Source organism: Setaria viridis, chromosome 4 (genome assembly GCF_005286985.2).
Source record: "Setaria viridis chromosome 4, Setaria_viridis_v4.0, whole genome shotgun sequence".
Lineage (NCBI taxonomy): Eukaryota > Viridiplantae > Streptophyta > Magnoliopsida > Poales > Poaceae > Setaria > Setaria viridis.
In genome coordinates, this window is record NC_048266.2 from 17,549,211 (window position 1) to 17,572,210 (window position 23,000).

General features: G+C 47.0%; 1 protein-coding gene across 1 annotated transcript; it reads right to left on the minus strand.

Annotated features, from left to right (window-relative positions):
* Positions 1–16,066: 16,066 nt before the first annotated feature.
* LOC117851731 (protein DETOXIFICATION 16) lies at positions 16,067–22,681 on the minus strand. Its single transcript, XM_034733609.2, has 8 exons — positions 22,267–22,681; positions 17,978–18,522; positions 17,780–17,866; positions 17,643–17,699; positions 17,293–17,531; positions 16,950–17,068; positions 16,751–16,837; positions 16,067–16,316 (listed from the first exon to the last, which is right to left on the minus strand). The coding sequence occupies exons 1-8, from the start codon at positions 22,507–22,509 to the stop codon at positions 16,257–16,259; spliced, it is 1,437 nt and encodes a 478-aa protein (XP_034589500.1). The 5' UTR covers positions 22,510–22,681; the 3' UTR covers positions 16,067–16,256.
* Positions 22,682–23,000: the final 319 nt, after the last annotated feature.

Below are 23,000 nucleotides of genomic sequence, written 5' to 3' on the forward strand. Positions count from 1 at the left end.
TGAGCGCGGGATAGAAGTCAACCGGAAAATCATAGCAGCCATCAATAAGGTCGTGGCCCCACAAAACAAAACTGAGTTGCAGTCCTTAATTGGCAAAGTCAACTTTATCAGAAGATTCATATCCAACTTGTCCGAGCGTATTCAAGCCTTCACGCCGTTATTGAAGTTGAAGCCCGAACAGGAATTCATATGGGGAGAAGAACAGCGAAAAGCGCTGGAAGACATCAAGCAATATCTGATCTTGCCACCTGTATTAGTTCTGCCGCAAGCTGACAAGCCATTCAGACTGTACTTATCGGCCGATGAACGGGCTATCGGATCGGCGCTAGTACAGGAGTTCTAATATATTATGTTAGCAGAAGACTTCTGGACGCCGAGACAAGATATTCCCCAGTAAAGCGGCTATGCCTATGTCTTTATTTCTCATGCACCAAGCTCAGGCACTACCTATTATCGGCAGAATGCATAGTCGTATGCAAGGATGACGTAGTAAAATACATGTTATCACTACCGATTTTGAAAGGACGGATTGGGAAGTGGATCCCAGCTCTATCAGAGTTTGACCTAAGGTACGAATCGGCCAAAGCTGTCAAGGGTCAAGTCATGGCCGATTTCGTGGCCCAGCACTGCAGACCGGAAGTCACTGTCGTTGAGCCGGTTCCATGGACTCTATACTTCGATGGTTCTTCATGTGGAGCCGGGTCAGGAATCGGCATCGTCCTCATATCGCCTCGGGGGGCAAGTTATGATTTCTCTCTACCGATAGAAGCATCCGCAACCAATAATCAAGCAGAATATCGAGCCGTCCTAAAGGGCATTCAATTATCAAGAGAGATCAAAGCCGACGCCACAGAGATTTTTGGGGATTCCATGCTCATCATACACCAGTTAACGGGAAGATCTGAATGTAAATATGATGTCCTGAGGATTTACTACGAAGATTGCCTCCAACTTTTAAAAGAATTCAAGTCTGCTGTTATCGAGCATATTCCCAGAAACTATAATGAAGAGGCCAATAGGCTTGCCCAACACACGTCCGGGTATCGGCCGATTCAAGGCGCCATGACTCTGGAACTCGCGGCCGACGATTGGCGAAAGGAGATCGCCGATTACCTGAAGGATCCATCCAAGAAAGTGGATCGGCGAGTGCGTTTTCAAGACACAAAGTATGTACTACTCGAAGATGATTTGTTTTACCAAACGATTGATGGAGTTCTGCTCAAATGCCTGGGGACGAAAGAAGCAAAGATCCTGATGGGAGAAATCCACGAAAGCGTGTGCGGAGCTCACCAATCGGCTCATAAAATGAAGTGGATGATTAGAAATAATGGGTATTATTGGCCGACGATACTCAAAGACTGCTTTCAATATTATAAAGGGTGTCAGGACTATCAGAAGTTTGGCAACGTGCAACGTGCACCAGCATCGGCTATGAATCCGATAATCAAGCCATGGCCGTTCAGGGGTTGGGGAATAGACCTCATCGGACAGATTTATCCTCCATCAAGCAAGGGACACAAGTTCATACTAGTAGCCACCGATTATTTCACCAAGTGGGTGGAGGCAATCCCAGTGAAGGCCGTGACATCGGCCGCTATGGTCGATTTTGTAAGGGACCACATTGTTTATCGTTTCGGTATCCCTCAAACCATCACAACTGATCAAGGGACGATGTTCACTTCAGGAGAGTTTGAGGAGTTCACCGTCGATATGGGAATTAAGTTGTTGAATTCTTCTCCGTATTACGCTCAAGCTAACGGTCAAGCCGAATCGTCCAATAAGGGGATAATCAAGTTAATCAAGAGGAAGATAGAAGAACAACCTAAGAAGTGGCACCTATGTTTAACTGAATCTCTATGGGCTTACAGGATGGCTTGCCATAGGGCCACTAAAATATCTCCTTATCAATTGGTATATGGTCACGAGGTAGTATTGCCTTGGGAATTAAGGACGGGGTCAAGACGCACATCGCTTCAAGATTAGTCGACGGCCGATGACTATTCCCTCCTCATGAAGGGAGAGCTTGATGATTTGGCAGGTCAGCGATTAAGGGCCCTCATTAGCATTGAGGAAAACAAGAAGAGGGTGGCCAGGTGGTACGACAAGAAGGTCAAGGTTAAGCAATTCTCCCAAGGAGATTTGGTATCGAAGTTGGTGCTACCAGTAGGGTCTAAGGATCCCAAGTTCGGTAAATGGTCACCCACTTGGGAAGGGCCGTATAAAATCGGCTGATGTGCTCCGGGAAACGCATATATACTAGAAATGATCGAAGGGCCTTGAACGGGAGATATCTGAAGAGGTACTATCCTAGTATATGGGTCGATGCATAACTAAGGATATATCAAGAGGGCGTGGCCAATTCCTATTGGCTCTTACAGCCGATGCAAAGATAACATCGTCTCAAGAACGAAACACTCGTCTGATCTGGCCGATTTATCATTCGGTACAAGCGATGGGGTACATGGCCGACACAGTACAAGTCGCCCTTAGAATAAAAAGTACCAACACATTTATTGACCACGCTTTTTCTTAATCTCCCTCTCGATTCGACCTAATTCTATCAAGAGGCGGATGCGCTTTTCCTCCAGGTCCTCCATTGCGGCTTCAACCTTGATTTGATGAGGAAGAGGGTGGCTCTTGTCAAGAGGTGGTTGAGACGTTCCTACTGCGGCATCTTTAAGGGCGACTGGACGAGGAAGTGGATGACTCCTTTCAGTTGGCGGCCGCCTAGAGCAGTTGGCATCGATATGGTCCCAGATCTTCTGGACTTCCGCGCATGATCCCTGAGTTCTTTGCAATGGGCCCTGATCAGATCTTTGTCCACCTGCGACAACGGTTCATCGGAATGCATAATCTCGATCACCTGTTTCAGGTCAGGACTAAGGCACCTCGGTTGAAAAAATCAGCAAAGAACTGCTCATAGACAGATTGATCAAAATATTAGATGGGGAAATGGAGGACGGAGGAAGATTTCGTACCTGGTTGACGGAGAAGGAAGAGAAGGAAGAAGATGAGGAAGACATCTTGGTGAATAGTCTGATGGTATGAACTACTGGAGGAGAAGAGGACGAGCGATGCGAATGCCTTTGGGAACAATACGGGGCCTCATACTTATAGAAGGAAAAGGGGCAAGAGTTTGGTAAGACACGTCCCATCGGAGTAAAAGGGGTAATAAATGAAAAGCCGCCACGAAGGATGGTTCAGGATTGGATCCACACGTCAACAGTCAAAAGACATTAATGTTTTTACAGATGCGTCCTGTACTTTTACAGTTCATCCAAGGAGGGCATTAATAGCTGCAATCGCTTGTTGCCTAACCTGATCGGCCGAGTCTAAAGTGCTCAGGTCATCATCAGCCGATCCAGGAACTTCTGGCATATGGCGATGGAGCTTGATTGCTTCGTGGGCCAGGTTCTGCCGCTCTTGCTTCAATTCGACGATAACAGAAGGGAGATCTTGGAGTCTTTTCTCTTCTACGGCTATGGCTTTGGTCACCTGCTCTATTTCATTGGCGAGCTCTGCCCTTCAATGTTTAAGGCAATCTATAGCACCAACAATATCCGGGCGGGAGCATTCAAGGAAATTGATTCGATGATGTACTTCTTGAGCCCGATGCTTATAACAGTCCTCCTCTTCGCGAGCTTTCGCTAACTTGGCACGATCGGCCATGTGGCGTAAAGCCCTGAACACCGGAATCCGCATTGACTCGATGTATGCGGCGGGTGCCAGAGCTTCTTCTGCCTCCTCGGGAACTCAGCCTCTAATATCACTGAAGAGTTGCCGAATCGGCGAGGCGTCTTCCACTAATCGGCCGATATCATCTTAGAGGAGGGCCGTATGCTCTCGAGCTTCGCGCAAACGTCATCGGGGATTGAGCTTAGTGTGACTTGACGTGAAACAACCTCCTCATCATCAGAAAGTGCGACCGCGAAGGAGAAAAGACTATTGTTGGGGGTATCTTGTTCCTGCAAAAGAGTAAAAAATAATAAATACAGATTAGCCGATGGTAAGGGGAAATTGGCCGATTCGGGTGATAAGTCTCTTACCTCTTTGAGGCGAATTTCTTCTGCTTGCGCCGGCGGGAGTGCTACCCTTGGTTCAGGAACTGGTGCAACCGATTCATTAGAGGGGGAAGATTCGATGATTATTGGTGCCCTGCTCGGACCAGCCTCCTGGAAAGGTACGAGGAGCAGATTCTTATAAGTATAATGCAGATGATTAAGTCTGATGATATGTGATGATTGCTATACCTCCGTGGGTTGCCCGGCCGATGGCTGTTGGAAAGGTACAATTGATGTGCCAAGGGTAGCCTACATCAGAATCGGTCAAGTTTTTGATTAAGTATAAAAAAATGAAATAAAGCATTCTCTACCTTGGTGGGAGGAATTACTGGCACTCCGATTTCTGCTTGGGGTGTGGTCGATTGCTGCGGGGTGGTTTGCGCGGCCTGGCAGAAAGGAGAGGTTAATAACAACAGAATACTTAGAAGGATGTGGAGTATGCGGAGTTACCTGAACAGCTTCTACTAGCAATGATGCAGCAGCCGCTCCAGCTTCTTTAGCAGCCTGGAGGTCAACTTCTTCAATGATCGAAGGAATCGGCGCAGTTAAAGACTCAGCCGATGCCGCTGCCAACTGATCGGCCGATTCTATGTGGGCGCGCACTTGGCGGCTCGTTTTCTTTGAAGTCTTCTTCGGCGTCTGTTTCAATCGGCCGGTGGTGATGTCATCAATGGTTGGGGCATGATAGCCGATGAGTGGGAAGGCTGTGTATGGATAGCGATTCTCTATCAGCCTACCACTCTGGCTGCGCGTTGGAGGAAGTCGACTCTCGGACTATAAAAGAAATAAGAAGTTAGCGGCAGATTTGTAACATAAAAGAAAGTGATCGGCTAAGAAAGGAGCACGTACCGCTGCGTTTAGGTCGATGTTGTCAGGATCCAGATCGTTGCAGTATGTCGCAGGGGATGCACAGAAGAGGTGCTGCTTCCATTCTGCCCACCATAGCTTGAATTGTTGGGCAGCAAAGGGTGCCACTATCCAATTAGTCAGGTCAATGGTACTGGAATCGGGCACCAAGTCGCACAGCCGATTGTACTCGAGGCCTTTAGTGAGTTCATCTCGAAATTTTGCACGGCCAGCAAAATAAGCCTGAATCGGCGGCTGACCAAGGCCGAATTGCCGTGCCGCAGTTGATGGGTTGTAGAACTCATAAGTTAGGGAATCCTTCCCGGAGAAGAAGTTGGCTGGTAAAATCCCTGGCTTGATCAAGGTGTCCGTGAGGTCGTTGTCGAAGGTGTTGGTTGTCGAATTATAATAGAAGGGAAGCTCAAAAAGCGGTTATGTTCTCTGGTACGGGTACCAACTGGTAGATTCTTCACTAAAGCCGTTGTAGAAACATCTGAAGTACTCGGCTGTCTAGGTGGTGGTAAACTGGCAACTAGGGAAAGAGGAGGTTGCTTCGCCGAAAGATGTGCATCGGCACCTTACGGTGGGGTTTTTTCCGGATTCAATGTTGGGGAATGTCATGTTCTCTATATGCTGCCGGGAGATCTTGCTTATGTAAAAATTGAGCCAGAGGTTGATGAACCACCAGGGGCCACCTGGGTTTCCAATTGGCTCTCCCTTTGACAGTTTGACGCCGATTTGTTGCGCCATGTGATAGGCCGATCCTAGTAAATGTTTCTCGAGAGGGACGGCGGCTCCTCTTCATAGGGCTTCGGCCAGAGCCTATGTATTGGAAGAAGGGCCGACTGCTCTGCCGCAGAAAAGATGCTTCTCTAGCCACATAATCAAGAAGGCCGCATATTCTCTCTCTAAGATTGTAGCGGTCTTCATGTTGTTTTTGATGTACCCCTTCCACCCGCCGATTCCTTTTGTTTCCAGCCGATGGGATGGCTTGATCAGAATTGAAGGGAGTATCAGGGGAAGAAATGTCAAGGCCGGTCAACATCACAACATCGGCCAAAATGGGGGTCATGGGTCCATGCCCGAAGAGGAACGCGTTGAGAGCGTCAGACCAGAAGTAGGAGGCTGCTATCACCAAGGGTTGATTCCTCTCCATCTGGGACAAAGAAAGATTGATGCACTGGCCGATTTTTCATTCATCCCATTGAACTCTCTTGGAGTTGGCCATTCTTTGGTACCATTCCTTCCAGCCGGGAGTTTCATTCGGCCAAGATCTAAATGTGCCCGACCAATGGTCCAAATTCATAGGCGACTGCTTAAACGGAATCCTATGGGTTTCCAAGTTGATTAGATCGGTTGGGTCTGGGTTCCCCATAGGACCTAAATAGATAAGGCCAAGAGCTTCGGAAAGGCGTATGGTAATTTGGTGTCTGACCGCCTAAAAATGTAAAAAGGGAAAAACTAAGAGCGGATCTAAAAAGATGCGTGGACGGTAAAAGTAAAAAAAGTTCCGGATGATTACCTCTGGAATGAAACTCATCGTTGCCGACGGGGCTCCTGGTGGAGCTGCCGCCACTGATGAAGCCGTCGGTGGAGCCTCTGTCGCCGACGGAGCTACTGCCGTCGCCGATGGAGCTGCCGGCGGGGCCTCCGTTGCTGGTGGGGTTGCTAATGGTGCCTCCATGGAGGAGATGAAGTGGAATGCAGATGAAAGGAGGATCACCGGAGAATGCGGCTGGAAGCCAAAAAGGCGCCGGGAGAAGATGGAAACTGAAGCGCCGGGAAGGAAGTTACTGGGCTTGTGAAGGAGAAGCGGCAGGGTATGCTAGTATTTAAAGATGGTCTGAGAGAAGGGGTAAAGGCAGGATATTTACCGCTCCGTCTACACGAATTTCGGGAGAGCGGTTGTCTCAGGCGCCCGTTTCAAAAAGATTGCAATCATCAGGTAGGAGACCGCGAAACGGAAGGAGATTTTTTCCGTGTTTGTTTCGGAGGAAAAGTTAAAAAAGAATTTCGAAGTAAAGGTCATGTTTTACTCCGAAACTGGGGGGCATGTGTTGATGCCAGATTTTGACACGTATGGGATCGGCGTCAAGGGAGGAAAGGATTGGCCGATATGGTGGATTAAAAGGTTATGATTAGGAATCGGCTGATTGGTGCTACAGCTGGGAATCGGCCGATTGGCGCTACAGTGTTTTGGCAGACGGAGTTGGTGGAGATCGGCCGATTGGAAGGCTGGAGCGATTGGGTCAATATGGGCTTAAAGTGGGTCAGAGAAAGGAGAGAGAGAAAGATTGGCCCATGGGAGTACAATAACCAACTCCGATACGAGTTGTGTTTGTAAATATTCGTTTTCATTTCAAATTAGAGATAGATCCTAGTCGGTTAGGAAATTGGTTGTAACAGGCTATAAATAGCCATCTTTAGAGATTTGTAAAATAACACATCAATCAATACAACAATCTACTATTTCCTCGTACTTTCCTTTCAAGTCGGCGATTATCTTTATATAGCAAATCGGCCGATTTGCTGATACGCCTTTCGAGATCGGAACCTTAGCCGATCGGAACCCCTCAAATTCGACACGTTTTCTTCCTTGCCAATCAACAGGTCAGATTGGCTGGCACGCCGCGTGAACCGTACCAGGGCGATTACCCGAATAGGAGCTAAGCAGATTCTCCCGGGTCGTGTGTCCGACGCTGAGGGTCAATCGGCTAACTTTTAGCGCCAACACACCTGAAGGCCATTTTTGAGATATCTTCTTCGGCCATTAATATTTGATTATACCCGGCATAACCATCCATAAAACTGATGACTTTGTGTCCCGTAGCCGCATCTAGCAAAACATCAGCCGTTGGCATGGGTACCCGTCCATCGGTGTAGCTTGGTTAAGATTTCTGAAATCAATGCACACACGTTTCTTTCTATTCTTCTTGTATACAGGAACAATATTAGAAATCCACTCGGCATACCGACACTGCCGAATAAACCCTGCTTCGATCAATCTTGTGATTTCAGCTTTTATATCAGGTAGAATTTTAGGATTACAACGTCGTGCGGGTTGCTGATATGGCCGATACCCTGGTTTTATAGGCAACTGGTGTTTGACAATGGACCGGTCTAGACCAGGCATCTCATGATACTCCCAAGCAAAGCAATTTTTAAATTCTCTTAACAAACTGGTTAACTCACGCTTGTACTCAGGGTCTAACCTAGCACTAATATACATCGGCCTTGGCTTGCTACCATCTCCAAGGTCCACCATCTCCAATGAATCGACCAACGTAAACCCGTGCCCAAGCTTCCCGTCTTCTCGGACGAACTGATCCATTTAATTTGATTCTTTAGAGCCGACTGCTTGGATCGGCTGTAGACCGAAATCGGACACCTTCAGAAAGTTAGTGTCCCAAGTCCTACTAGATATGTATCTGACGTGCTCGTAGCTCCACTGTTGCGCGTTGGCTGCGGCGACGCTGTAGGTGGAGTCGGTGGTGACTACTTCAATGGTGTCGCCGATTCACTGGACGAGATATTGGTGCATTGTGGACAGGATGCAGCAGTTTGCGTGGATCCAATCTCGCCCGAGCAACATATTATAGGACCCTTTACCATTAATAACAAAGAATGTGGTGGGTAGAGTCTTACTGCCGTTGGTGAGGTCGACGCAGAGTGCCCCTTGGGTCGGAGATATGTTGCCTTTGAAATCTTTGAGCATCATATCCATCTTGATCAGATCTTCTTCTCCTTTGCCCAGTTTGCAGAACATAGCGTACATCATAATGTTCATAGCAGCGCCTCCGTCTACTAACAGTTTAGCGATGGGTCGTCTGTTGACTTGCCCTTTGAGGAACAGCGCCTTGAGATGTTGGCGTTTTTCGTCTTCGAGTTTTTCAAAAGTGGTGGTCATTGGCTCCAGAGCCAATTGAGCCATCTACTCCTCTAGTTCTGTTGCGTTGTCGCGGTCAATGGGAGCCATGAACTCCATTGGTAAGATGAACACCATGTTGACATCAGCGGCCGAATCCTGATCGTCGTTTCCCTTGTCGGCTTTTCTTCTGGGACGCCAAATTTGAGATATGACCCCTCTCTTGTCCACTGCTTGCCTTTTTTCTTCTTGTTGTTGCTCCCATTGGCGCAAATGTTGGACCCTTCATTTTTGGGACTTAATTAGACTATCTGGGCACCATCTGGGGTTTACTGGTTTGCTTGGCGGTTTCGCGCGTTCCCAGTCTGGCTCCCACCCCAGGGGGTTTTCGTCTGAGACTCTTGCATCGGCTGTCTCACCTAGCCGATCATGTGCACTAGCTCTGCCCCCCGGCCGATTACGCGGGTCTACTCTGCCCCCCAGCCGATCATGCACTGAAACGCGCCAATCTCCTTGCTCGTGCCTGTTTCCGCTGATTGGCTCTAGTTCTCGATCCCCAGAGCGTGATCTTTTGAACGGGCGGCTACTGCGATACCGACCGTTGCACTCAGGGCAGTTATCGATCGACGAAAGCCTGAGGTTATTTTCCCAACAATGGATGAAGAATGGGCATCTCCAATGATTTTCGTGGTGGCGCATCATCTCTTTGTAGCGCCTCGTGTCCTCCCATTGCCTCTGATACTTGTTGAGGAAGTCCCGGGATGTGACAGGCCGATGTGATCTCTCAGAGCCTTCGCCTTCGGTTTCCATCCAGCCTTTCCCTTTAACATCTTCGGCCAAAGTCTGGTTTCTGGGGTCCACTGCGCCACTTCTTTCGGCCGATTCCGACGTCAGTACTTTGGTTTGAAGTGCATTTCTCCCCACATCTACCATGTTAGCAGGGAAGCGGTGCTGGTCAATCTTCATCAGCTTTGTTGGCTTTGTTGGGACCTTGAATTTAAGTCTCCCCTGCTCGATGGCCGACTGTATCTGCTAACAGAAGATCTTGCACTCATTTGTGTCGTGAGACGTGGTATTGTGCCACTTGCAATACTTCACCTTTTTGAGTTGCTCAGCTGATGGAATCATATGGTAGGGTGAGAGTTTGATCTGTCCCTCTCGAAGCAGTAAGTCAAAGATTTTGTCAGCCTTAGATGTGTCAAAACCAAATGTCTCTGGTTCCTTTTTGCCGAATGGACACGATATTGGCTTTTTCCCTTTTACCCACTCTGCCAGGCCGATTTCTGCTTCATCCTCCGATTCGGACCCTTCCATGTACGCCACCTTCTTCTGGAAATTTCTTCGTTGGTCAAATGGGCGCACCTCCTGGCTGGACAGCCGGTGAACGATTTGGCTCAAGCTTTTGAACTCCTCGGAAGTGTTTTTCTCTCTGGTGTGCGGCAGGAGTCCTTGGAAAGCGGTATCAGCCAACTGGGAGTCGATCAAAACTAGGCTGTAGCACTTATTCCTGACCTCTCTGAACCTCTGTATGTAGCTAGCCACCGACTCGTCACTTCTCTGCATGAGGCTGGTTAGATCTGATAGCTTCATTTTATGAACCCCGCAAAGAAGTACTTATGGAATTGCTTTTCCAAATCAGCCTAGGTAACAATGGAATTACGCGGCAGCATTGTAAACCATTGGAAGGCCGACCCGGAGAGGGATGATGAGAACAATCGGACCCTCAGAGCATCTTGAGCAGCAGCTTCTCCGCACTGGATGATGAACCTATTGACATGCTCCACCATAGACGTATCATCCAGGCCCGAAAACGTGGTGAAATTAGGCACCTTGTACCGATGTGGGAGCGGCAACAGGTCGTAAGCAGATGGGTACGGCATCTTGTACGTGTAAGTTTGTACCTTTGGTTTTAGCCCGAACTGATCTTGTATTATATCAGCTATCCTTGTGGTCCAGTCCAATTGTTGCAGATGCTGCTGTTGCTGATGCACAATCAGTTGAGGAATCGGCACGTGCTGTTGGACTTGCGGCACCACAATTGGGTGATAAGCTGGTACGTGATGCGGATCTTGCGGTTGGGCTGTCGACTAAGGAACCGCAGTTGCTGTCGCACGGGGTCAACTTGACGTAGTGCCTCTGCCGCCTCATTGTACAATACTACTGGCGCCGCAGTTTTGAGTGGATCTGAAGCACCTGCCCCCCTGCCGATTTTTGAGGTAGTCTGCTGGTATTGCGGGGCTATCGGCCGACGGGCTGATGGAAACGATGCTTGTACTGGAGATTTCCTGTAACTAGTGGACGAGTCCAGATCAAAAAGTGTCGCTGTCGTGCCCCACAGCGCCGAGGTTGAAAACGGCGGTTGCCCGGGGGGAACTGATGCAGGGTAAAACGGCACTTGTGATTGATAGAGGGTTGCACCGTTATATCCCAGGGGCATTGTAGTGTTGTACCCCCCACTCTAGATTTGTATCGGCTGAGGAACCGACTGAGGCATATTTAGTATCGTCGAGAAGCTCCTGATTGGTGCCACGATAGGGGGGCGTAAGCTGGTCCCTGATACCCCTGAGCTGCGTCGTTGACCATGGAGCTGACGACGGCGTTGTACAGTGTGTTGGTTATCACCTTGGACTGGTCGACCATAGCCTGATAAACAAACGGCTGGATCATTTCAGACATCTTTCCTGAGTCTTCAGCGATGGTGATGTGGCGAGGAGCTGGAAGGGTAGCCTTCTTGACGGTCTCCCCGCTTCTAGTACGACTAAAGGATTGCAGGCATGCCTTCTTGTATTGTTCCAAAGCCTTCGCCACCTCTTCCCTCTGGTCGTCCTTGAGATCTGCTTCAGTGACTTCAATGATGTTATCCTCCGAGATCTCTACAGCTTTCGACATGTTGGTTCTTGCTTCGGTCCCACTGGGCGGGCCAAAAGTGTGTTGATGCTAAAAATTGGCCGATGACTCTCAGCGTCGGACACACGACCCGGGAGAATCTGCTTAGCTCCTGTTCAGGTTATTGCCCTGGTGCGGTTCGCACGGCGTGCCAGTCAATCTGACCTGTTAATTGACAAGGAAAGAAAAGTATTAAATTCTAGGCATTTCGATCGGCTAAGGTTCCGATCTGTCTCGAAAAGCGTATCAGTGAATCGGCCGATTTACTATGTAGATGACTGGCTATAGAACAGTCGATGATCACGTAACAAATGTAAAGAAAACCTACTAGAGCAAGCTAAACAATGCTACAAAAGTAACACTTGGAACAGATCTAATCGGCTATATGATGATAAATAAAAGTAATGATGAAAAGCCGACAGTTCATGTCTCAAGCTAGATAACTGGTGATAAAACTAAAACAACAGGTAACACCTATAATTCTAGTTAATATCGATAATTGGGAAATAAATCTAAACGAAATGACAGCGATGCGTCCGAAGTTAAAGCTTAGATATTACTCGATAAACGGAACTTACAAATTGGCCGAAGGTCGTGTCGATGCAGTCCTGCCAACTCGCACGAACTCGTGAAAAGACAAGGATTTTGGTGAAGTTGCTAACTTGAAAGTAAAGTACGTAGAAAAAGTAGATTTGTATTGTTGATTGATGTATTGTCTTTTACAAGCCTTACGTTGTTGGTGCATTGTGAGTCTTCTACCGACACTGACATCAGTTACCAAGCTAGGTTTTTCTTTTAAATCTCCCATATCCTTGTAATTCATTCCTTTCTTCCTGAGCAAATGGAGGACATCAAGAAGGAAGTTGAAGGAAATACCAACATCAACAAATAGATGCTATCATCACCACCACCGTTTGGGTAGAAGCAAGTCAAAGAAAAGAAGGCCTTACTCTAGTTTCTTTGCCACCTTGCTTCTTGCTATTCTCCCATCTACCTTACTCCGATGACAACCCTAACAACCAATAAGATGAAGATGGAGTTTTGAAGAATCTACACTGCTCGACAACCAAGGATGAATGTCTAGCCACTTTGGCAACGATAATCTTGTTTACCTCATTCCTTGTTCTTCTCTCTTCGAATCTCGGGAGTAGATTCCTTTTAGGGGGGTAGTTTTGTCACACCTTGAAATTTTTGGATTTCAGGATGTGATTAAAAACAACAATTAAACAATGATTTTCTCATAATTTTTAGAATTTTTCCAACATTTATTTTCTTGATAGGTAATTTAGTATAGGAAAAACAATTGATTATTTTATGAATTAAATAAAATGGTTCTCAATGTGTGTTGCATTCATGCTAATGCATCCTGGTGTTTCGTGAGTGAAAAGGTTTTAAAATGTATTTAGATGTTGATTAGGTTCCTGTGAGAATTTTCCAGATTTTTCTGGAATTTATTCTCATTTTCCTAAATCTAAATCTATTTATTAGAAGGCTCTAAAATCTTTTTTACGAGTTCCAAGTATTTTATTTGGACTCCTCATGTTCCAATCTTTCTCTGGGATTGGTCCCAGAATTTTTTGGGAATTTCTGGATATTTTTCATGCTTTAAATACATTATCTAGAATTTTTTGGATTTGTTTTTGCACTAAAAATTTTATTGCAGAAAATCATAAAGCCTAATCTTTGTGGATCGGGCCAGATTCAACCCAACCAGACCCGCTGGACCACCCGATCCGGACCCTATCACTTTCTGTCCGTTGGGCCCCACCAACGCTTCGGGCCGAGCCCTTGAGGCCCGATCCTCCTTTTCCTACCTGCTAGGCCCACCTGTGTCCGCTAGGCCCCACCAACCCCACGGGCCGAGCCCTTGGGGCCCGATCCTCCTTTCCGGCCTGCTAGGCCCACCTGGGCCCAGCAGCCGCCGCAGCTGCTAGCGTCTATGGCCGAGCACATAACGACCACGCCATTGCTGACCATCCTCAGTGTGCGCGCCACGCCACCCTAGGGTTCCGCGTCCCTATAAACCCCGAAGCCCTCGCCTGCACCCTCCTGTTGCGCCGCCGCCACACCCTCACCCTCCTCCACGCAGCACCACCACCGCTCGAGCCGGAGCAGAGCCGAGCGCCGCAGGAGCTCGCCCGCCTATTCGCCGCCTCCTTTGACCACTGGAGCAAGCCGACGCCACCAGGAGCTTTAGGACATCAAGCCGCACGTGCGCCACCACCTGCCGTCCTCGAATCGACGCCGGAGGATCCCCTCTGCTTGAAGACTTAGCCGGCCGCCATCACTGCCATACACCTCCGATTCCGACCGCTGCTGTCATCCTCCGCCGCCGGTGAGCACCCCTACAAGTTCCCCTCGACCTCCTCTATCTACCACGCCACTTCCCCCTCACTTTAGCCGGCCGGAGCACCGCCTATTTTGGCCGGCTGAGCCGCCATCCGCCATGGGAGCAAGCTCCTAGAGCTTTTCAAGTTCACCCCTATGATTTTGCAAAAAGACCCTTGAGCTATCCATAATATCTAGCCGATTCTTTATGTCTTGGCAGATTATAGAATGACCCCTAAACCTTTTAGATCCTTTCAACCTAACCCAAGTTGTGATCTTTTTTAGATCTAGCCCTAATCTTTGATCTTCTCGCGAACACTGTTTATAGTGTCTTTCTAATATCCTTTGCAAGCCCTTCATGTCTATCGATAATCATGATTAGGTCCTTGCAACCATATTTAGGGGGTGTTTGGATACGAGGTACTAAACTTTAGAAGGGTCACATCGGATGTTCGAACACTAATTAGAAGGACTAAACATGAGCTAATTATAAAACTAACTGCAGAACCCCTATACTAATTCACGAGACAAATCTATTAAGCCTAATTAATCCATCATTAGCAAATGGTTACTATAGCACCACATTGTCAAATCATGGACTAATTAGGCTTAATAGATTCGTCTCGCGAATTAGACTCCATCTGTGCAATTAGTTTTGTAATTAGACTATATTTAATACTCCTAATTAGTATCCAAACATCCGATGTGACAGGCACTAAAGTTTAGGAGGGTGTATCCAAACACCCCCTTAGTTAGAACTTGCGTTTTAGCTTCGTTTTAACCAGTTCTTGTTGCGTTAGATTCAACTTCAACTACGTGTTAGAAGAAAGTTTTAATCATGTTATGTGTTTTGAAGTTTATTTAAAATATTAACATGATTAATTAGTTATACACTTGTTTTCTAATTAAAAGCTAATTAGATCTTTACCTCGCTTTCATAATTAAGTATTAATTTGATTAATACCCATTGAACTAGTTTTTATTATAAGATCTAATTAAGAGCTACACCACTGTTGTTCATAATTAAACTTAAATTGATTAATGTTTATTCAATTTCTTTTCTAAGTAAAAGCTATGTAAGGTATAACTCGGCTTTTCATAAACTTATGTTAATTTGATTAATGTAAGTATAAATGGATTTTAAATATAATTTACTTAGTTGAACTCCAAATATAAAGTTATACGCTTAGATGCTTTTACATGCTTTTATAGTCTTACTGAAAGGGCAAGAGGGGCGGCAGCAGATGAGGTATAGCCTGACCCTCAGACTGATCTGCTCTATGGTAGCTTTATACTTTTAAGAGAGGTTTATGCTCTGCTACTGATCTGGAAACCTTAGTGAGCTGCTTCTTATTAGGGAATCTTTGTAAAGACCTCGTAGCGTCCCTATGCAGTCACACCTTGATAGTGTGATGAGTGCATGATCAGCACAGCATGGATGTGTTTAAAGTTCATCTGAACTTTTACACGACTTGTCGCGAAAGTGTACAACGTCTGTAAAGTGTAAAACTGATATATCAGCCATGCTCACGATCAAGAGCGGCCTGAACCCTCACATGATAATTGAATTTGAAGATGGACTTAAATCGTGGTTTACAGTTATGTTTCTGCTATGCCTATGGCTTATGTTTATGTTAATTGTGGGTTGGTATATACTTATACCTTAGTAATTAGGTGCTAATAAAATTTAACCAACTATAAGTGCTTAATGCAGTCAACCAATCAGTCTTTCCTTGTTTAAGACTTGCATTCATATTTCCCCACACTTGCTGAGTACGATATGTGCTCACACTTGATATAAACAATATTGCTAAGAAGAAGTGGCCGTGAAGTTTGCTGAAGATAATGCTAGGTGTACACAACTCCCAGTCGATTGCCTGTGAAGTTTGGAACCTTCGTTTCCAGGATTAAGCATATATCTCTAATAGTCTCTCTTTATTTCTTTTCGTGATAATGTTTTTGTTATTCACTTATGATGTCATTATATGTATGAAACTAAATCCTAACATACATATAGGTAGCACTTGATTTTATTTTAAAATTGGATGTGATAGTGGGAAACAAAATTGCATCTAGGTCCTTGGGCTGAATCCTTCCATGAGCCATATAGGAGGTTGTTTAGGCCCATCCGGTAGGAACCATTTATAATTCCCCCAACAATAGTTTTAACTGAATGAGAACAAAAGCATACTCTGTGTAATCTCCAAATTTATTGAATACATGAAAGTGGTACACTTTTCAAATGTGTTTGCTGGGCTTCCATTCAATTTTCATGTTTCAAAATCTGCAGGAGAAGAAGAATTGTATACTCTGTTCTTCGCCTTCGTTGCCTGTGAGTTCAAAGTATCGAATTCAGATCCTCTGTAAATAAAAGTTAACAGTACAGTAGGACAAAAATTACCGGTGATACCAGATTGTGAAGGCGAATGAGTTAGAGATACTACACCCTTTACAATGGCATACAGGTATAGCAAAATTTCCAATAAGAAGGACCGGTTGCATACTACTCCCTCCGTTCCAAAATTTTCGTTTTCGCTATGGATCTAGACGTAATATATATTTAGGTGCATAGAAAAAAATTATGTATCCAATTTGAAACGGAGGGAGTAAATACTAACATATATGTGTAGTTTCAAGTATGAAGGTGCGGAGTTCAGTATCTAGGTGTGGAATTGAGCGAGCAATTCTTCAGTTTTCATAAAAAAATGTAGGGAAATCCACATATAGAAATGCATAGTGATAAAATTGATCTGTGTGTGTATACCTCATCGTCCCAGTTGGTACATAGCGTGACGATCATTAGCAGCAGGACTTGTACGAGGAGCCCACATATGATGCCCAACCACAGGCCCTGTTCTCCATGCAATGCATGACATCAGCCAGGAACTACCAAAATAGAGCTGATATGCTTACTAAAAGTTGATCAGAATTTTTGGTGATTTGAGAGAAAATAGTAGGCTCACCATCCCGCCAACACGCAAGACGAAAGCTATGAGGTAAGCTGAAGGAATGCCGGCGATATAGTAGGCACCAAGGTTAATGCAAGCACCAATCTTCTGCCATCCGCAGCCTCTTGCAACACCTACAATAACATCGGAAGAGAATGCACATTTGTATCTTACTGACGATTTGAACAAATGGAAGCTCTCATGAGTTTTATGACAGTTAAACTCAGGATGGACGAGAGAGAATTCTTGTGTGACCTTAGTCTTGGTGCAAAATGGTGAAGACAAATTAATTTAAAATTGCACCACAAATGTTGTGTGCCTCAGAAAAGAAAATCTGAGTGTACTGGAAACCATGTACCTGAAAGGACACACTGGATTCCATCAAAGAAGTTGGACACCGTGATGACCAGCATCATCTTGGCCACATATCTCACTACCTCCTCGACGTTGCTGTACGCGTGGCCCCAAATGTAGCGTATGCAGACCAAGATCAGCCCTATGACCAGTCCTTCCGAGACGGCCAAGAACACAACCACGCGCACCGCAAGGCGTGCAGCTTGGGGCCGCCCAGCGCCGAGCTCATTGGAGACGCGAGTGCTGCAGCATTAGTCAGGGCTCAGGACAAATACAAACAATTGTGTGTGAAGCAGCTTCATAAATACTAGCATGGACGGCATCGATAGCATGGCTTCAGTTCAGAAGTTTTACCTAACGGCCGAGCCAAGCCCAAAGGGGATCATCCACACGAAGGCAGCCGTGTTGAGGCTGTAAAAGATTCACTGGTACATTTTCAGTAACGAGGCATTGTGTAAACCATAAGAAAACCAGTAGTTTCAATTTACAACCTGATAGATAGCACAGACGTCTCCAATTTGGGGTTTGGGAGAAGGCCTGAAAGGAGCACAATGAGCTCAAACGACCACATCTCCAAGCTGCAATCGGCGTCGTCCATCTTCAATGTGTCATGTAATGCAATGTAGTACTAGCTGACCATATCACACAGCTGCGCAGAAACTTCATCAAAATCAGTAAACATGACGTACCAGACCATCAGAGCTGATGGGATCCCGAGCCTGAAGAAGCTGAGCGCGTCATGGAACGCCTCCATGGAGAACCCGGTCCACGTCTCCTTGCACGCGCTGGAGACCCTGATGTACACAGCCAACAAGACCACGTTCACCCAGAAGGCGATGGCGTTGCTCAACGCGGCGCCCTTGCTACCCAAACCGAGCCCATACACGAGCACCCAGCACACGACCAGGTGGCACGCTGCGGCCGCGCCGGCGCTCGCCATCACGGGCATCACGATGTTCTGCGTCTGCAGGAACCGGACTTGGCACTGCATCAGGCCGTAACCGAAGATCGCCGGGATCATCCACCGGGCGTAGTTGCCGGCCTCCGCTGCGATGTCGGGGTCCTGGCCGAACAGGAGCAGGATCTCGCCGGTGTGGAACCAGATGACGGCGACAGGGACGCTCACGAGGGTGAGCAGGAACATGGCGCGTTGCATGTAGATGCCGAGGAGGTAGTATTGCCTGGCTCCGAACGCTTGGCCGCACAGAGTGTCCAGGGCGCTGGCCATTCCAAGCTTGCTCAACACAAAGGCAAATTAATGAGTTAATGGCATAACTCACTGCACTGCGTAGCAGAAGACAAACGTAAAGTAATAAGTTTTTTGGACCTGTTCAAGACTTTGTATCAACTCAATGTAATGTCCTTAAAATTTAATAAAGCTTCCTTATTGAAAAAAAATTAAATTTTTGGACAGTTGATTCATACATTCGGGTTCAACTAGTTGATGGGAAAGATGACACACACAATATCCGCATAGATTTTTCATCAATGACAACTTTATCTTCCACAGATACCTACACCGGCCCGGATTGGCTACTTATTTTACTAACTCGAGTGAATAAAGATGTGGCAGAATTGATTTCACTCATGTTGTGGAGAACATGGTCGATGAGAAATGATGTAATGCATGGTGAAAAGCTTAAGCCTGTAGCTGCTTCTGTCAGCTTCCTGTTGAATTATGTTGAATCCTGCAACTCTGTTGTTCTCATATGGGGAAGGAGGACCCGAGAGGTAAGCAAGCTATTCTATCAGAGTTTGAACGGAGGAGACATGACAGGGGAAAAATACAATATTGTGCGAGTTTCTGAATGTTGGAAATCTCCCGAACATGGTTGGGTCAATGTAAATGTCGATGGTGCCTCTGATCAATTAACAGGTCATGCTGGTATCGGTATTATAATTCGTGAAAGCTCGGGAAAACCCGAATTATGTGCTTGGAAGGCTATTTTTGATGGGTTGTATGCGAAGGAAATTGAGGCTTTAGCCCGCTTGGAAGGGGTACGCCTAGCTGTTGAATTGACGCATGGTAAAGCCATTATCGAATCGGATTGTTCCACAGTTATTGCTGCATCTTCTAAACCAGGTAGGGATAGATCGCAGCTGGCTTTTATTGTTAATGAATTGAAGCATGTATCTAGATTACTCCCAGAGGTTGGTTTGAAAGCTGTGAAGAGAGAGCAGAGTGTGATCGCTCATGAACTCGCGTTGTTGGCGAAACGTACGCGTTGTTGGCGAAACGTACGACACACTCTGCAGTGTGGCGGATGCGCAGGCTCCCCAATGTGTTGAGTCATTGATTGCGAAGGATTGTAACCTAATACCTGAATAATCAATAGAACTCTCTCCCTCCTCCAAAAAAATACCTAAATCACCGACTACTGAAGCAACCTTCAACAGAGTAGTAGCAGTAATTAGCCAACTCCTGCAAGAACAGGAGATCGGCATCTATTTGCCGGCTGGCTTTGAGTCCACCTCATTTTTTTAGACTCCACTCAATTTTTAATAGCCGTGAGATCACTACAGAAACCTAAAAATTGCCGAGTGTTTTTTCTTTGCCGAGTGTTTTTAGCTTGACACTCGGCAAACAAGCTCTTTGCCGAGTGTCAAGCTAAAAACACTCGGCAAAGAAAAAACACTCGGCAAATCGGCGCTTTGCCGAGTGTCAAAAAAACACTCGGCAAACCCCTCTCTTTGCCGAGTGTTTTTTTGACACTCGGCAAAGAGGGGGGTTTGCCGAGTGTTTTTTTTGACACTTGGCAAAAAAATAAATCTTTTTCCTCTTTTCACCTCGAAATTTTTTCTACTCCCCACGTACAACATATGGTACTCTATGTTAAAATTTGGTATATTTTGGGATTTATTTGCTATATTTATTTAATTAATTGCATTTTAAGGAAATTTTTGGTATAAGTCAAATTTGAACTGCAAGTGATTCAAATTATAGACTAAAATGAGTAGAAAAATGATATCCATGTTATTTGGCCCAATTTGAGACCTGACCCATGAAATGAAAAGAAATTTCGAACATTTTATTCTGGAAACACGACCATGAACGTGTGGCAGTAGTATTTTTAAATTGTAAAAAAAACAAGTAAAGTCTGAAAATCATGAGATTTTTCATGATGTGATGATATAATACGTGGAGGTTGTGGAAAAAAATTGAGAAGGTTTTGCATGTTTCGTCACGTACGATGTTTACAAACCGAAGCATCTCAGAAGAAGAATAGTAACTTTGAGAAGGATTCGATGAGATTTGGAGTCAAAGTGACAATCGAGTTTTGGTTTGACTACAAAATTTTTTGTATAGTCAATAGAGAACATATATTATTTCATGTGAAAATTTGGTATTTTTTTGGAACTGTTGGATATTTTTTAATTTTTTTTAAAAAAACTTTGCCGCCTAGGGTAGACACTCGGCAAAGAAACCCTTTACCGTGTGACACTCATAGGACACTCAGCGAATGTTTTTTTTTCGCACCGGGCCCGCCTCCCCTCATGCTGCCCTCCTCAAGTACCGCACACGCCGCACGCCACAACCCCCCCCCCCCCCCCCCGCGCCTCCCCTCACGCCGCCACCCTCCTCCTCCACCCACGCCGAACACCGCCCCTTCCCTCCCGCCGGACGGCGCCTCCCTTCTCCCCTTCTCCCCCGGCGGATGGGCCAGATCCAGGCGGCGGGGGCCAGATCCGGGCGAGGATGGGAGGCGGCCCTCCCTTCCCCGGCGGCCGCCCCCTCCCCTTCTCTCTGGCGCCTCTCTCCAGGTCGGATGCGGCGACAGCACCTCCTCTCCAGGCTAGATCCGGCGGCGGCTCCTCCCCTCCCGGCCGGATCCAGCAGTGGCCGGTCGCCCCCCCCCCCCCTTTCTCCTTGGCGACAGGTGGCGTGGCGGCGGGTGGCGGTGGATGGCCCCCTCCCCTTCTCCTCGACGGGTGGCGGTGGGTGGCCGGGCGCCCCCTCCCCTTCTCCTCGGCGACGGCGCGGCCCACCCCTCCCCTTCTCCCGGGCGGACGTGGTGGCGTGGTGGGCGACGGCCGTGGCGAGGCGGCGTGGTGGGCGGCGGCCGTGGCGAGGCGGTGTGGTGGCGGTGGCAGTGGTAGCGGTGGTGGAGGCCGGTGGTGGTGGCCGACAGTGGTGAAGGTAGTGGAGGCCGGTGGTGGCGGCGGCCGGCGTTTTTGTTTTTTTATTTTTTTCGAAAAATATGTTTGCCGAGTGTTTTTTTGAATTCGGCGAAACTTTGCCGAGTGCCCGACGCATGACACTCGGCAAATCCACTGTTTGCCGAGGGAAAGTTTGCCGAGTCTTATTCGCCGAGTGTTACACTCGGCAAATGCGTTGCCGAGTGTTTCGCCGAGTGTCCGGGGGCACTCGGCAATTTTTAGATTTACGGTGGTGGATGAGCACGATGCATCGACCTTCCAAGGCCCATGTCGCAGTGGTATCCACACGAAAATCGGATACTATATTTTTTATAGAAAAAGGACAGATCGAGGACTGCATGCATGTTGGGGAAAAAATTAGCTGCAAAAAGGTAAAAGCTGTAGGAGAATATAGATTATATAGTTTACGAAAGGTCAAGTACCTCACTATAGAACGGCGTCTAAGAGTCAAAAGGTGTGCTTGATTTAGATGGCAACTGGGTGATTTAATATTGCAGGAACGTTGATCTTCACCCCCCCCCCCCCCCCCCCCCCAAGCGGAGGGTGTCGCATCGCAAGACGTTTGAATGTCCGAGACACCGACACTTCGCACAGCGGGGCGTAGAGGCAAGAATCCTCTCGAACAAGATCATTTTCACTCCACACAATCTCAGTCTCGTTAGTGGCGGATCGCGAGCTAACTGATGATTTCAGCTACAGAAAGATGAATAGACTGGACAGCTAGTTCAGGCAAGATCTCAGCCACTGAAACGCAAGAGGAAAATCAAATCCATTCTCGCCATGGCAACTTGGCAAGTCCGGTCAGTAAGCGCGTACATACCAGCAGGCTGAGGCCGGTGACGGTGGCGAAGGAGTTGGCCATGGAGGCGCCGGCGAGGGGGAGCTCGCCGAGGTGGCCGACGTACATTACGGAGATCATCTGGATCACGTTCTGCAGCAGCGCGCCGGCGATCATGGGCCCCGCCAGCCATAGCTGCTTCTTCACCTCCTCCCGCACGCTCAGGCACTCCTCCCCGGGTCGGCCCGCGGCGAGGAGCGATTCCTCCACGCTCCCCCTCGCCATGGCTAAATTAGCGCACGGCTGCTAGCTGCTTCTAGTTCTTGTCTCGCGGCCTCTGCCTCTGCCTGTCCCTGGGTTGTTGTAGACTTGACAGTCTAGGGAGCGACTATTAAGACTGAGAAGACAGGAGCTGAGCAGAGTAGCAAGTGTGAAGGCTTCCAACCGCTTCTCAGCCGCGTGTGCACCGTGACGCACAGAAGTTACACCAGATGGAGTCTTTTTTAGGCCGTGACGTTGCGTACCTGTGTGTTCGTCTTTACTATATATTTACATCTGAATTTCTGACTTCTGATCTCCTCCAAATATTTTACGCAACAGTTCTTGTTTCTTTCTTCTACTCTTTCTTCAATGGCTTAATTAAGTACTGTCGTTTTGGCCTTACCTGCTCTTACTTGAATATGGACAGAACATCATCTTCATGAAAACGGCTGTTTGTTTTCGTTCTCAATGCTTTCTTTTCCCCAAAAAATTGAAAGGCAAGCCCAAGTTGTAGC